This window comes from Canis aureus, chromosome 12 (genome assembly GCF_053574225.1).
Source record: "Canis aureus isolate CA01 chromosome 12, VMU_Caureus_v.1.0, whole genome shotgun sequence".
Classification (NCBI taxonomy): domain Eukaryota; kingdom Metazoa; phylum Chordata; class Mammalia; order Carnivora; family Canidae; genus Canis; species Canis aureus.
The window spans coordinates 8,016,167-8,030,961 of record NC_135622.1 but is presented as its reverse complement, the minus strand read 5'-3'; the positions used below and the strand labels follow the sequence as shown (position 1 = coordinate 8,030,961).

The 14,795-nt window shown below is 44.0% G+C and overlaps 1 protein-coding gene across 2 annotated transcripts in view; it reads right to left on the bottom strand.

The window, feature by feature from the left end:
• Nucleotides 1-1,596: 1,596 nt before the first annotated feature.
• The window catches only part of HMGCS2 (3-hydroxy-3-methylglutaryl-CoA synthase 2), a 16,676-nt gene continuing 3,477 nt past the window's right edge, over nt 1,597-14,795 (bottom strand). Inside the window, exons 2-10 of one of the 2 annotated variants that reach the window (XM_077842635.1) lie at nt 13,008-13,462; nt 11,274-11,399; nt 10,543-10,707; nt 9,047-9,212; nt 7,350-7,520; nt 5,950-6,056; nt 5,000-5,125; nt 3,649-3,760; nt 1,597-1,956 (exon numbers count right to left, since the gene is read on the bottom strand). In XM_077842635.1, the coding sequence (XP_077698761.1) occupies nt 3,654-3,760; nt 5,000-5,125; nt 5,950-6,056; nt 7,350-7,520; nt 9,047-9,212; nt 10,543-10,707; nt 11,274-11,399; nt 13,008-13,462 (1,423 nt within the window). In that variant the 3' untranslated portion in view covers nt 1,597-1,956; nt 3,649-3,653. The remainder of the gene's footprint in view (nt 1,957-3,648; nt 3,761-4,999; nt 5,126-5,949; nt 6,057-7,349; nt 7,521-9,046; nt 9,213-10,542; nt 10,708-11,273; nt 11,400-13,007; nt 13,463-14,795) is intronic. The other variant, XM_077842636.1, reaches the window with a different exon arrangement.

The window sequence follows — 14,795 nt, the reverse complement described above, 5'->3', positions numbered from 1 at the left end:
CAGCTCATCTGGACAAACAAAGAAATGGCCGTAGCCGACCTGAGGGTGGCCGTGGGACAGGGCACCTGGAAATCTTTCCCTCCTGTGTGGACCTTACACAGAGGGGAGCGCGAGGGCTCGATACCAAAGGTGGTGAAGGAGACTTGGCGGTGGGGCCAGGAGCCTCCATCTGCGCAGGGGGGCAGCGAGCCTCGCATCCTGAGCATCCTGAGTGCCGCAGCTGGACCAGGGCTGATAACGAGCCTCTGTGCCGGGTCCCGGCGGCGTCCCTTCCACTGGCCAGCAACCCGATACCCCCTGGTTAAAGCTCTTCACCGTCACTCCCACATTGTGGCCAAATGACTCCTGAGTGGAGGCAGGCCTGGCCCCAGCACTGGGTGACATGGAAGGTCCTGGTTGCTGAGGCTGACGGAGGCAGTTTCAGCACCAAGACCCCACAGTGAACTCCGTGTGGATAGGACACAAGGCCCAGAGACTTAGCTCAAGACCTCCGGTGAGTTGGGGCTTTTTCCGTGACGACAGACGCCACTCGAGATCTTAGGAGAAGCATGTATTGTGCTACCAGGAAGGCCAACCAGACTAAGGGCCTCCAGAGAGCTTGGGGGGAGGAGCAGGCTGCGGGGGCCAGCAGAGGGGGCCCCACAGCTGGTGTAACAGAGGAGTGCAGCACGCACCTGGAGGGGCCTGGGGAAGTCAGCCCCTGCTGTACCAGCTGCTCCAATCGGGATTTCACTCAGATTTTCTGGGGCCTGTGCTGACAGGAGCAGCCCTGGGCAAACAGTGACATGGGCTGGCTCAGCGTCTCCTTCCCGTGTGCCCAGCGCCCTATTATTCCAGACAGCCCCCTCCCAGCCAGCCCTGTTCCCCACCGATGAATCCATCTTCTCTCCTGCTGCAGGGCAGCTGAGGAAGCTTTTTAAAAGACCTGGTGTCCTCTGTACCCCTCCCCAGCTCAATCTCCACCTCCCCAAACCCTGGCTATTTGGTTCGAGGGTCCTGGAAAAAGTGGTGCCCTAATCCAAGGGAGACAAATCAGTCTCTGGCAGAAGCATTCCCTGCTAGGTAACTAAAGTCTTTTTTTTGGCTGGAGGAGTCAGAAAGCATGCTGTACTAACCTCGGCCCTGTGTTTATTTGCCCAGATAACACTGGCAAATTCTGAGCAAGGAGCAACGGCTGCCCTTGCGGTCATTTCCGGCCCAAACTGCATGATGGCATCTTTTTTTTTTTTTTTTTTTTTTTTTTTGCATAATGGCATCTTTACATCAGTGAAGGAAGCCGGGTGCAGAGGCTGTGTGTCCCCACAGTTTCCCCTGTTCCTAGGAGAATGGAATTGCATTAAGGCAGGTGTGTGTGAGGTGAGTGCTCAACAGTTTTACAGCTGTGGGGGTCGGTGGGGCTCCAGAGAGTGGGGCCCTCAGAGCCAGGAGGTCCAGGAGGCTCCTCTGCATGTCAGCTGGGGCATGTCAGCTGGGGCACGCCTGTGCTTTAGTTTCCAAGAAATACAAGACTGATTTCCTCCTCACTTTTGCATTGTGTTTTATGGGTTTAGTACCAGCTACAACATTTGGAAATTGATAGAAAACTTAAGAAAGGAATCAAGATGTAACAGCACAGAAATCTAATAAGGCTAATGGCCACGAGGGAACACGATAGGCAGTTATCTGGATTTGTATCCCAGGTCTGGAGGGCGGTGATTCTGGGCTAGGCCTTCCCCTCTTCCTCACTCCCTCTTCCACAGAGGACCCCTGCCCCACCACTAGCCCAGGACGGTGACTGCAGCAGAGAAAGGCAGGAAGGACCACTAAGGATGGCCCCTCACTCTCCAGGGCCGCTGCTTCTGGGGACAACTGTGTCCAATCCAATCCGTTTCCATCTAAGAGTGTGCTTTTAAAAACATGATCCATGGGCAGAAACTCTGCTAGTGTAGATTTCCCAGGCACCACCATCTGTAGGATCTAAAGAAGCAAAAGAAGGACATTCAGTGTGAGTCTCACCCCGGGCATCCCTCTGCCCTTGCCTCCAGTACCTATTTCTTGTCTGATGTAAGGCTATGCGGAGGGGCCCTCCTGCCCGCATCAGGAGCCTACCCAGCTCCAAGCCTGGACCTCTGAGCCACCTGTGCCCAATGTCACAGGAGCCAGGGGACGTGGGCAGGGTCCCCATGATGGTTCTGCCTGACAGAAGAGCAGGCTGGACAGTCTGGACAGCGAAGAGAGACTCCAGTGTGCCACAGCGACATAAAATCTTTAATTCACTTAAAATTTCACTGTTGCAGGTTGCTTGCTCATGTGAGTTATTAGCATGAGACAAGGACAGGAACCCAGCTTTCCTCTTCAGAGGTCTGATGCTATAGATCATGGGAGGGAGGGAACCTGGTTTAGAAACTGTCCCTTGAAAATCCCAAATTATTTCTCTCTCTCTCTCTCTCTCTCTCTGTCACTATCTCTCCTTCTGATGACTGAACTAGCTTGGCACACCTAATTGTCCCCTCTTTGCCATTGACTTGCCCTCAAGAATAATTTCACAAGCAAGCAAGCAAACAAACAACTCCCTGGCAGTGCTAAATCTAAATCTGGAACCCTGGTTGCGGAGCTCACAGTGTCAACACTCCCTGCAGCCCCTGCCTGTCAGACCCCTTGTCCACCTTGCTGAGCACCTAACATCCTAGCAGAGGAGGCCAAGTGGTGTGAACTGAGGGCATCCTGCATACCCTGTCATCTCCCTGCTTTATCTGGGTATCTCCATTACCCATGGACCTCGTCCTCTTCCCTTGCTTCACATACTGCCCTTGGCAAAGCTTTTACCCTTCATCTACCAAAGGAGGGAAACAACACACACACACACACACACACACTCACACACACACACAGAGAGAGTATTTGGGGACTGTATTTGTTGAGATTTATGGGTTATTGAAGAAATTGCTTCTCACTCCTCTATTCTGCTTATTTTACCAACTTGTTAGATAAACTGAAGGCAGATGTCTGGGTCCATAAACTGTACGATTCTAATTCTGAATTCTTGATTCTCCTTTAAAAAAAACTCCCATCTCCCCCTCAGGCAGTCCTCTTGCAGAAACCCTTCTCTCTTTCTACTTCCGCTCCCCTCTCCACTGACTTTCCAAATCTCACTGCTGTTCCCCAGGAGGAACTGCTTGGCAAAGCCCCCTCCTGCCAAGGCTTCTGGCTCCAACAGAATTCCCAACACCTTGTTTCTTCATGAATCTGTCACCAACACACTAGTATCTACCTTTTCTGAAGCCACTCCTCTTTGTTACTATCTCACTCCTTTGGAGGAAGGAGTTCTGTAGGTTCAGGTTTATAGCCTGGTTCCTTCACAGATGCCAAATTTGTTTCTATCAAGGTTCTAGGGGATCTTCCTTATCATGGACAGATCAGGGAAATGAGGTTGTTGTTGTTGTTGTTGTTGTTTTTCACATTCCAGAGTTAAAAACATGGCCTTTCCCCAGCTTTTGTCTTTCTAGAAAAAAGAGTCCCATGGATTCTATGTGCTCCTGATAGTACAAACTCCCCACTTCTGATCATTTTGGAGTTGTAGACCCTGTCTGGCTTGGTTACACTATTGGAATTGCACCTGTCACCCAGAGGAAAAACTTTATGTCACCAACCCTACAAAATGTCACTCACCACCTTTACACTGGTCGCCGTGCGTACTTGCGGCGATACAGCTCATCCACCCGCTCCAGGTACCACGTGCCTGGGAAAAGACTGCTTGTGTCCCCAGGTGGTGAGAAATTCACTGTGAACGAGAAGAGGCAATACTTACAAAAAGCTACATGGGGTTAGGGAAGAGAAAAGAGTCCTAAGGATGCCTCCACCTGAAGCTCTCCTGGCTGTGTGGCAAGGGGCTGTGAAGCCACCTGTCACAACCCAGCAGAGCCCTGGACCTTGTACTAGATCTAGTACTAACCTTATGTGCTTGATCCAAGCAGCCATCTTGGATCAAGTACATAAGCCTTGGCTATTAGAAATTTGGTGTAGGAGTATGACGTTTTCCCACAGTGAACATGACCTTCTTCTCTTGAAGTCCTCTTTCTGTCCTCTTGCCAGTGTCTATGTACACCTCAGATCTCCCTGTCTTCCAGTATGCCCTAAGTTCTCTGGCTCTGACTCGTTGTATTATTTCTGGTCTTTGTCCACCAATGCTCATCTCAGAAGTCCTATTTCTATTTTAATTGCTTTTCCTCTTTGCCCTAAGGTGTCCCCTGTTCCAGAGAAGATGGCTGACTACTAGGCCTAGATTTTCTGGAACATTCCCAGTTCCGCATATTCTGTCTTTCTTTCAGACCACACTGCAAACCATATGTCCCAACTCTTGCTTGAGAAAAGATGTTTTGTTTTGGTATTGGTTTTAAAACCACCATCTGGTCTCTCTAGTCATAACTTTAGCTCCTTTTCCTTTGTTGCTTTATTGGGCAATATTTTGTTTTTTATGTTTGATAGGGAAAGGGGGCAGGTGAGCAAAAACAGTAATATCTGTTGATAATTTATTTAAGTACATTAATTCAATTAATCTCTTTGGCAATCCTGCAAAGTTGGTATGATTTTAGAAGTAAGACAACTGGGAAAACTTCAATAATTTTCCCAAAGATGAAGAGCTAGTGAGTGTCACAGGTTGGCTTAGATTTGAATATCTATCTCCAAAGTCTGGGCTCTTTTAACCGTTGCATAGATAGCCGTTTCCAAGACCACATGTCTGGTGTCCTTGGGACTGCATTTTCAGCATCCTGTTTTGGGTAGTTAACTACAATCTATACCAAGAAGGTACATGCTGCCTCCCACCTCTTCTCCACTCTGCCTTCTGCTTTACCACCCAATTTTTGCTCCTTTGGACCTAACAGATTTTCTCCCAATCATATCTCATAGACATCCTCAGCCCGGGCCACTATAGTCCAGACCTATGATGAATCTCCAGTTCTCTGCCACTGACAGAGTGGAATCTGAGAAAATTTCCTTCTCCTTTCTCTCTTTTTCTTACCCTTATGGTAGAATTGTTCCCTTTGGTCCATTATTTCTGTGAACTCCTGAGGGGACATACGTTTCCGGGAGGCGAGACGTTTTGGCAGGTCTGACATACTAGACACCAGCTTCTCCAGGGGGGATCCTGGGAATCAAAGGCAAGATTGTTAAATCTGCTTTCACTGTCATTATCACTGCAAGCCCAATAGAGAGCCAGGTTCTGTGGGAGCTCCAACCCTGGCGGAAAGTGCTGTGTGTGACTTGGAATATTGAGAAATGATAAAAATCAGCAAACATAATGGTAGTGAAACATATGGGGAGACACACTCTTTTATTCCAGGTATGTCCCACATAGTGCTAAGATGTACACCCTTGATCCCATCTGACATAAAGTAATCAAAAACATGTATTGAAAATCTCAAATCCATCAACTTCTCTTTAACCAGTTGCAACCAAATGGCCATTAATTACCTCCTGCCTGGACTGTTTGCTGGAACAACCTGACTGTTTCCCCTTTCTACCTTTGTTTCTCTTCAACCTAGTTCCAAGTAGTAGCCAGTCAAATGCTTTAACTATATACAGTATACAAATGTACTCCATTGCTTAAATCCCTTCAGGGAGTTCCTCTGTTCTTTTTTTTTTCAGAGATTTATTTATTTATTTAATTTGAGAGACAGACAGATAGAAATAGAAAGAGCACAAGCAGGGATAGGGGCAGAAGGAGAGGGAGAAGCAGACTCCCCGCTGAGCAGGAAGCCTGTTGTGGGACACCATCCCAGGACCTGGAGATCTATACCTGAGCTGAAGGCAGATGCTTAACTGACTGAGCCACACAGGTGCCCCAATTCCTCTATACTTAAGCTCAACATTATTCTGTCCAGATGGGAGCCTCAATAGTGGTGAGGCAGAGAGTGGTTTCTTTTACCGGAAGAATCTTACCAGAAGTGCCAATAGAAAGACAGGACTCACCTGAAGAAGCATCCTGGGACGCTCTAAATGAAAAAAAACTTGCTGCCAAGCCAGAACCGTAAGAGAAGGCCCCAATCCTGGAGCCAGCCAAGTCTTGGGCAGAGTGCCTGCATGGAAAGAAATCAAAACCCAAGAAGTGCATTGGCATTATATTCTGTCCTTCAAATAAACCATAAACTTATCACCCCAATCTAGTCAATGACTTGCAAGTAGAAATGGGCTCCAGGCATTTTGCACAAAGATGAGCTTTTGGAAGACCCTGGAGATAGACTCAGAAAGAAGAAAACTTGCCAGGAGACTGGCCAAAATCTAAGATACAAAAGGCACATTGAGCATAACAGAATTTGGGGCATAAAAGGAGCTTCTCCCCTCCTAAGAGGACAAGAAGAATTCAGTGAAATCTGAGGTTTGGAGGTCAGGCCACTTCAAGGCTTCCAGGTTTTCTGGCAGTGTTTCAGCAGTTGTACCTTTTTATCATCTCTTCAACAGTAATAATTTGATTGAGTCCATATATGTATCTCCTATGTTATGTGCAGGTACTATAGTAAAGCATTTCCTTATAAAACCCATAAACAGAATATCAATAGAAATAACAACTAGCATCCAAGCACTTGATGAGGATTAGCATTTATAATTTAACATTTATGCATTTATAAATGCATTGTAAATATAAATTATAAATGCATTTATAATTTAACATTTGTCAAAACACTAGACAGTAGGTATTGTTAGTGTGCATGTTTTATAGATGGAGCAAGTGAAGCATGTAGAGGTCAAGTATTTTTCCAAGATCAAAGCTAATAAGTGGTATTTAGACCTCATTTATGGGTTCTAAAGCTAGACTCTCCTTTTTTTTTTTTTTTTTAAAGCTAGACTCTCCTAACCACCATGCTTTACTAGGGACAGAGATTTTATTTTATTTTATTTTTTTTAATTTATGATAGTTACAGAGAGAGAGAGAGAGAGAGAGAGGCAGAGACACAGGCAGAGGGAGAAGCAGGCTCCATGCACCGGGAGCCTGATGTGGGATTCGATCCCGGGTCTCCAGGATCACGCCCTGGGCCAAAGGCAGGCGCCAAACCGCTGCGCCACCCAGGGATCCCCAAGGGACAGAGATTTTAAATGTATGAGATAAAAATACGCATCAAAGTTCTACAATTTTCTTGCTCCATCCAAGTAGATCTTACACATCCCTTAATATTATACATCATCACTTTGGAGACCACTGTTTCATACTGATTCTAAATCTGCCTATACATGCACCTTTGAAATGAGTTTCATTATCTTTTCTTCTATCTTTCCTTCCTTAAAAATTTCTGGATCAGAAGATGAACCAAACCTGGTTTACCCCTCAGACCATAAGGTGGGGGGTAGGAGGCAGGGCTACGCGCAGTACTCACTGGGACAGAAGGGAAGCCAGGCACCCGTAAAGGGATGAGGTGTACATATTCCCATTGTGTGTGGAGAGGTAAAGGGAGGCCTTGGTTTTCTTGTTGAATGAGTCCAGGGAGACCTTTTGAAGTGCTTTATCCATGTCCTTGTTGGTGTAGGTGTCTTCCAGCTTCAGCCCCCTGGGAGGCAGCCAGAGACACAGGCCAGGTGAGAGACCACAGAAGGGGAGAGAGACAGCAAAGGGGAAAAGTAAGAGCTCCTGGAGAGACTTTTAGGCACATATTTTTACTACAAAATATTTGGAAATACAGACAAGCACAAAGTCCTACCATTCAGAGTGCATTTGGGTCAATTTTTCTTGTGGCATCCATCCCTGTTTTCATAAGGCTAACTAGAAAACAAAAGCATGCTATATATTCTATTCAGCATGCATCACTAACTAATTTTCTCTATGACCTTAAATCATCATCTCTAAGCATTTTAAAGGCTGCCGAATGAGCCACGATATGATGTGCCCTACTAGAACCAATCTACCCATTCCTGTCCTCCCCAGTTTAAGCACTACATGTTCCCTCACACACGTGGATTTACTGAGCCATTTTGGGCCTTTGTTTTGTGTTTTCTTTTTCTCCCCAAAGCCCTTGTATCAATTTACACATCTACTGTTGCCTGTTTTCCCAGAGCCTCATCAATTCTGGGTATTCAAAAATTTTTAAAGGCTATGTAAGGAAAATGGTAACTTGTTTAAATTTGCTACTAATGAGTAAGAACATTTGAAAATAGGATCCTGTGCATTTCTTCTTTGGGGAAATTTCTGGTCCATATCTTTTGTTTATTTTTCTATTAGGGTGTTTATCACTGATGAGACTTCCATATATTAATGATATTAAACTATTGTCTTTGATATATGTTAGATTTTTTTTTTCATGGGGCAAGTCTTATAAGTAGTGTTTGTGCTCATTTTGATGTTTTGTGTTTGATGTTAGTGGCAGGGTTAGTAGTAATAGTTAGTAATGGGGACAAATATTGGTAGAATACTCCAAAACTTGAACTAAACAGCTACCAAGAAGAAAAGGGAATATTTTGTTTCCAGTGGGAATTGTGTATTGAAGATAATTCTTTTCTATATGTCTTGGAGTAATGCATCAATAAACAATATTCTTCAAAGGGGGTGAGCTGGACTATCTCCACTTCATAGATAGGGAAATTAAGTTAATAGGGCAAGACATTAACTCAACAATGGCAAGTGAGAATGAGGCCTGTTGCTCCCAAGTTGCCATCCTGTACTGTGATTATTTGCTTTGAGGTGTTTCTGTCCATAAAGACTGTAAGATCCTTGAGGCAAGGATCATGGAGTCACATTCATTTTGGTATCCCTAGAGTCTAGAATGATGCCTGACGCATAGTTGATGCTCACAAAATGTTTACTGACTGAATGATTTATCCACTCTCCCTTTCCCCTTTTTCTTATTCTCTGACGCTTCTTATAGCCACTTTATTTAGAGGTGCTGGCAAATTCCCTGTGTTCCCTAGAGATAAAAGATGGAGGGCCTTATGCAGACCATATGGACTTGGTGTCATTTCTATTCTGTTGGAGGACTGTCCCCTCCCTGCAGGGTTGGCTGATGATACAAACTCAAGGTGTGAGGAAATCTCCTCCTTCCTCAGCCCTCAAGAACCTCTAGGTTCCCCAAAGAGGACCTACCTGAAGGTCTCCAGCTCCTTATAGAGGCTGGTCTGTGTGTCACTGCTGGCTGACAGGAAGTCATTGAACATCAGGCGAGCCAGGGATTTCTGGACTATCTTGCAGAAGGGTGTGTGAAAGATCATAAACTGTAAGTCATCGAGAGTGAAAGGCCGATCGATGCCAGCTGGAAGAGGAAGTGTGAAAGTAAGGATGTGCCATGGCAGATGAGCCACGTAGACCTACACCCCAAGACCTAAGTATGCTGACAGTCTTGTGGCAGCTCCTACTCCAGCAAACACATGTAAGGTTTGTTCATTGACTTTACAAGCATTTTACTAAGCACTCTACTTATAAAGAAAGGAAAAAAGAAACAAATGTTTTCTTCCTGTCTACTATTGCCAACCTTTATGACAGATAATTCCTCCAAATCAAACTAGTGTTGTGTTACTTTCTTTATTTTTCAGAGGAGGAAACAAAGTCTCTAAAATATGAAGATAGGTCATGTGTCCAAGGTTACCCAGCTTGAAAATGGCTGACATTGGATTTAGGTTCTGATGTCTCTGAACCTATCGACACCCCACACTGTCTCTTAGTACTGAGAGCCAAAGCAGCATCAATCAAATTCTATATTAGGTTAAGGAGCAAAATTAGAATGCTGAAAGAATTCAGAGTTGGTGAGAGCAATTAGCCAATAGCAAGTTTACAGTGGATGGAAGGTAGAGAAGTCCAAGTCCACTGCTTACTCATAGGAGCCAGCAGTGATGGCTGGCATCTGTTTCAGTGCAGTGGAAAGGGGTAAGACGTGGCTCCTAAGGCCACCCCTATAGCATCCGTGCTCTGACACTTCCACAAGTGCCTTTTCCCACACTGAAAACTGCCTATCCAGGTGCCCTTCAGGCCATGGTTAATCAGGTAAGAACCCTTCTGTTTTTTAAAGTAGATTGCTCTGAACTTTTAAAATAAAGCTTGTTTCCCGATTATGAAAGCAGTACATATTTTCTTAGCAGGGAAACTCAAACTAAGGGTGAATATAAAATTAATTTGTAACATTACCATCCAAAGAAAAATCACTAACACTTTAGTACACTGAGAGTAGAAGTAAGATTTTTCATCATCGATCAGACTTTAAAAGGTAGCAAATTACAAACTGTGAGTCAAATCAATCCTGACTTCAACAGAAACAAATCCAAGCCCCAGTAGGATGTGGTTATTCTTGATTCACCACAGCACCTCCCTAGGTGGCTGACACCCACTGGTTTCCTATTGGCAGCTTTGGCCCTAGGTTGTTTACTTTCTTTCATTTAGCTCAAGTTAGAGGCAGGTTCATACTTGAATTTGGATTGCTTCCAGATGGACTTTAGCATAGACCCAGAGAAGGGTGTAGGAGGAAGGGAACATGAAGCAACTCCCTTGAGATCATTTTTAAGGGGAGAAGAAACTTTGTCTAAAACTTTTAGAACCAACTCATGGCCCCAGAAATAGAATATCTACTTTCTGTCCTCTGAGTCCCATACCTTGTTTCCACTGTTTCTGGATTTTTTGACGGTATAATGTGTAACACCTGTCCAAGGCCCGTAGGTAGCACTGGATGGAGAGCTTCCCATCCACTATTGGGTACTCTGTAGCCGCATCTGGTTTGTAGAAGTCGTATACATTCTCCATGTGGGTTCCTCTAAGCCCTGGCAAGGCACACAGAGTGATTCAGGGACTGTATAACGCAGCCCTCATGGAGCAGAGAGGATGGAGAGCCATGTACTAACAGTTTCTTGGCCTTTCTCTGTCTGAGCCCACTCAAATTCCCTCCCAAATTTAAAGGGAGTTGAATAGATGGTTACTAATATAAATGAGATTTATATTTCCATTTCCATACGTATATGGCCTTAACCAAATCTGGAATAGATGCCAAAAGTCTCAAAGGAGAACCTTTCTCCTTATACCCAATTATCTTCTTTCACCTTAAATTGTCAGTCAGGCTCCTTAAAGAGCCTCATCTGCAGCGCCAATGTCATACATTCCATGCATCATTATTACAATGCATGATGGTGCAGAAGAGGAAACCTCACTAATCCCTCTCTTTCCTTCCTCTCTGCCCTTTGTTCCCCAGTTCAGCCCCTTGAAGGCAAGCCATGTCATCCTCAAATCCATACTTCAGCCCTGCGTAGTGGGTATGCCAACTTGTGATTGGGAGCTATGCATTTGCTGTGCACAGTCTCTTGGTACCACATTTCCACAGTTTATCACAGACCTCTCTCGAGGGTCAGAGGGGCCTTGGGCCCAACTAGCATGGCCACAGCTCCAGCCCCACCTGTGGGGCGAGCATTCCCACTGGGATACACTGCAATGTCTCCACAGACCACCATCGCATAGCGACCTGTAATGAGAGACAAGAAGTAATTATCTCTACTGGAGATCACTACACAAATTTCAAGTAGACTGTGAGCAAGGCACAATTTTGAGTACTGAAGACAGACCAGTGAACAAAAATAAAAATCTCTTTCCTCATGATAAGTCTATACATCAGGTACAGTTACTCCCTCCTTATCCACACAGAAATGGAGGCCCAAAGAACTTCAGTCACTTGGCCTAAGCCACACAATTAATAGATGACATGATAAGGATTCAGAGTCAGGATTCTAACACAAATTCATTGAAACCCAAGAAATTTCTTCTAAGAATTATAACAATTCCAACTCCAACCCCAAATATAAATATATATATTTTTTTATATATTTGGAGTTGGAATATATATATATATATATTTTTATATATTTGGAGTTGGAATATATATATATATATACACACACAGTTCTTCAGATGGGCGAGAAGATCTCTGAATGGCAGTGTGGAAATGCACTGCACAGCAAATCATCCACCTCTTTTTGGCCTTGCTTTGAAATAAAGAATATTGGGTTAGATAATCTCTAAGGTCCCTGCCAACATTAAGAATTTATAATCAATGTTATAACTTACATTAATTATATTAATTATAAATCATTTTAATTATGAATGTTTTAAATTCCAGTTTCCACTTAGTAAACATACTAAGTGCCTTGACTATACAGATAATATTCATTCGCATCCCTGTGGATCTCTTGTACAGTCCTTTTACCAGCCCTGCAAGGCTGGTTGCCAAATAGAGCTCTGAGGCTGAAAGTAGTTAAGGGATTTAAGCAAGATACAGGATAATATATTGAGTACAAAATATACAGTGCCTTAATGGCTCAGGGGATTCAGTATCCAACTCTTGATTTCAGTCAGGTCATGATCTCAGGGTCGTGGGATCAAGCCCAGCACTGGGCTTGGGGGCTCAGCACAGAGTCTGCTTATCCCATGCCCTCTGTCCCTCCCCACTTCCTTCTCTCATAAATAAGCAGATAAATAAAATAATTTAAAAAAAATATGTTAAGCAAAAGATAATTTCCTAGTAACCAGGCAAGGGAGTAAGAGAATAAATACTCCATGTAATAGTTTATCCTGTGACTCTTTTCTTTGTTTTGTTTTTTTATCCTGTGGTTCTTTAGGTCTATTTCTACCGGCATGCTTTCTCTTTAATACACAAGCTTGTTTAAATCTCCATCTCTCAGAGGCTCAGGAGAAACTTATGAGAAATAGGAATATGTTGGATTTGGTTGGGTGTCTCATCCATGCCACACACTATATTTAAGATATCAGATCCTCCACTTTTCTTACCTATAAATCAGGCATAATACCTACTTCCTAGGTATTAAGAAGTACCTAGGTATTAGGAAGCTTTGGGGGTCTAAATGAATGGCTATGTGAACACGCTACCTAATTAACAGTATAAAGCTATCCAGGTCTAAGCATTTATCATCATTGTGGTTGTCGATGATAGCAGCAGCTGTGTGAATAGGTTGTCGTCCCCTCCCTGATGAAATCGCTGGGGAAATGAAGAAACAAAACTGAGGATTCAACCTCTAACCCAGTTCCTTTCTTACATAAGATCTTGGGAAGCACATACCATCCCAGGAGCTGGATTCCACCCAGTTGGCAGCATTGAAGAGGGAGGCAGTGCCACCGTAGCAGGCATTGGTGGTATCTATGCCCTCAATGTCAGTATTGCCCGAATCCTGGAAGAGCTCCATGAGCACTGTTTTGACAGCCTTGGACCTGTCAATGATGGTCTCAGTGCCCACTTCCAGCCAACCCACAGAGTCCCATGGGAGCTGTGTGCGTTCCATCAGCCGCTGCACCACCGTCAGGCACAGGGAGTTGATGTCCTCCTGGACGGAGCAGAAGCCCATATGGGTTTGGCCCAAGCCCACCGTGTACCTCCCTGCTTCCACATTGTTATACTTCTCCAGGTCTGTTTGGTCCACATACTGGGCGGGGAAATAGACCTCCAGGGCAAGGATGCCCACATCCTTTGGCCAAGTGTCTGTTTTGGCCAAGGGGCCAGCAGAGATTGTAGAAAGCCTGTAGTGGAGATAACAATCAAAATCCTAGTAATGGTCTCCAGCCAGTCTCCTCAAAATACAATATAGCAATCATTTCATTCATTTTTCATGTGTTTTGAAGCTATATTATCAGATGTGTACAAGTTTAAGGTGGTTATCTTTCTGTTGAGTTAACCCTTTTATCCTTATCAAAGGTCCCTCTTCGATTTATCTTTGTGATAGTCCTGCCACCAAGTCTACTTTTCCTGATGTTAAGAAAGCTGCCTTAGTTTTTCTTTACTGTTTGCGTGGTATATCTTTTGTTGTCCTTTTATATCTTTCATCTCTCAGGGTCTTTATATTTACCACACATCTCTTCCTTTTTTAAAAAAAAAGATTTTATTTATTTATTCATGACCGAGAGAGAGAGAGAGAGAAAGGCAGAGACACAGGCAGAAGGAGAAGCAAGCTCCATGCCGGGAGCCCGACGCAGGACTCGATCCCGGGACCCCAGGATCATGCCCCGGACCAAAGGCAGGCGCCAAACTGGTGAGCCACCCAGGGACCCCCAACACACATCTCTTCCAAACAGCCCATAGTTGGGTCTTTTTTTTTGTTTTTCACAAGTCTTACAATATTGGTGCTTTAATTGGAGTAACTAGTTCAATTATATTTATTGTAATGACTAATATAGATGGGATTGAATCTACTATCTCACCATTTCTATTTGTCTCATATGTCCTTTGCTTCTTTATTTCTTCTGTCTGGCATTCTTCTGGATTAAACAAGTATTTATTAATCCATTTTGTCTTTTCCTTTTCTTTTAATAATGACCTCAGATTACAATATGCATGCTTGGTTTATTGTAATCTAACTTAAATGAATACTTCTACTGTTTTCTGAACAGTGAAAACCATACTTTAACTTGGTTTATCCTCTCCAACCCTTTGAGCTATTATTGTCATATGGTTTACTTCTACACATGTTATAAACCTCATAGGTCATGACTTTAAAAATCTCATTCAGTTTTAAGGTGCTCCTTTCATTATTCCCTTCCTCCTTGTTTCTTTTTACTACACAAGAACACTTCTGTTGTTTTTCTACTTTTTAAGGAAATTTCCTGCTTGATTCCATTCTCTCTGCCTTTTTTTTAAATAAATGTATTTTTTATTGGTGTTCAATTTGTCAACATACAGAATAACATCCAGTGCTCATCCCGTCAAGTGCCCACCTCAGTGCCCATCACCCAGTCACCCCCACCCCCCGCCCACCTCCCCTTCCACCACCCCTAGTTCATTTCCCAGAGTTAGGAGTCTTCATGTTCTGTCTCCCTTTCTGATATTTCCCACTTATTTTTTCTCCTTTCCCCTTTA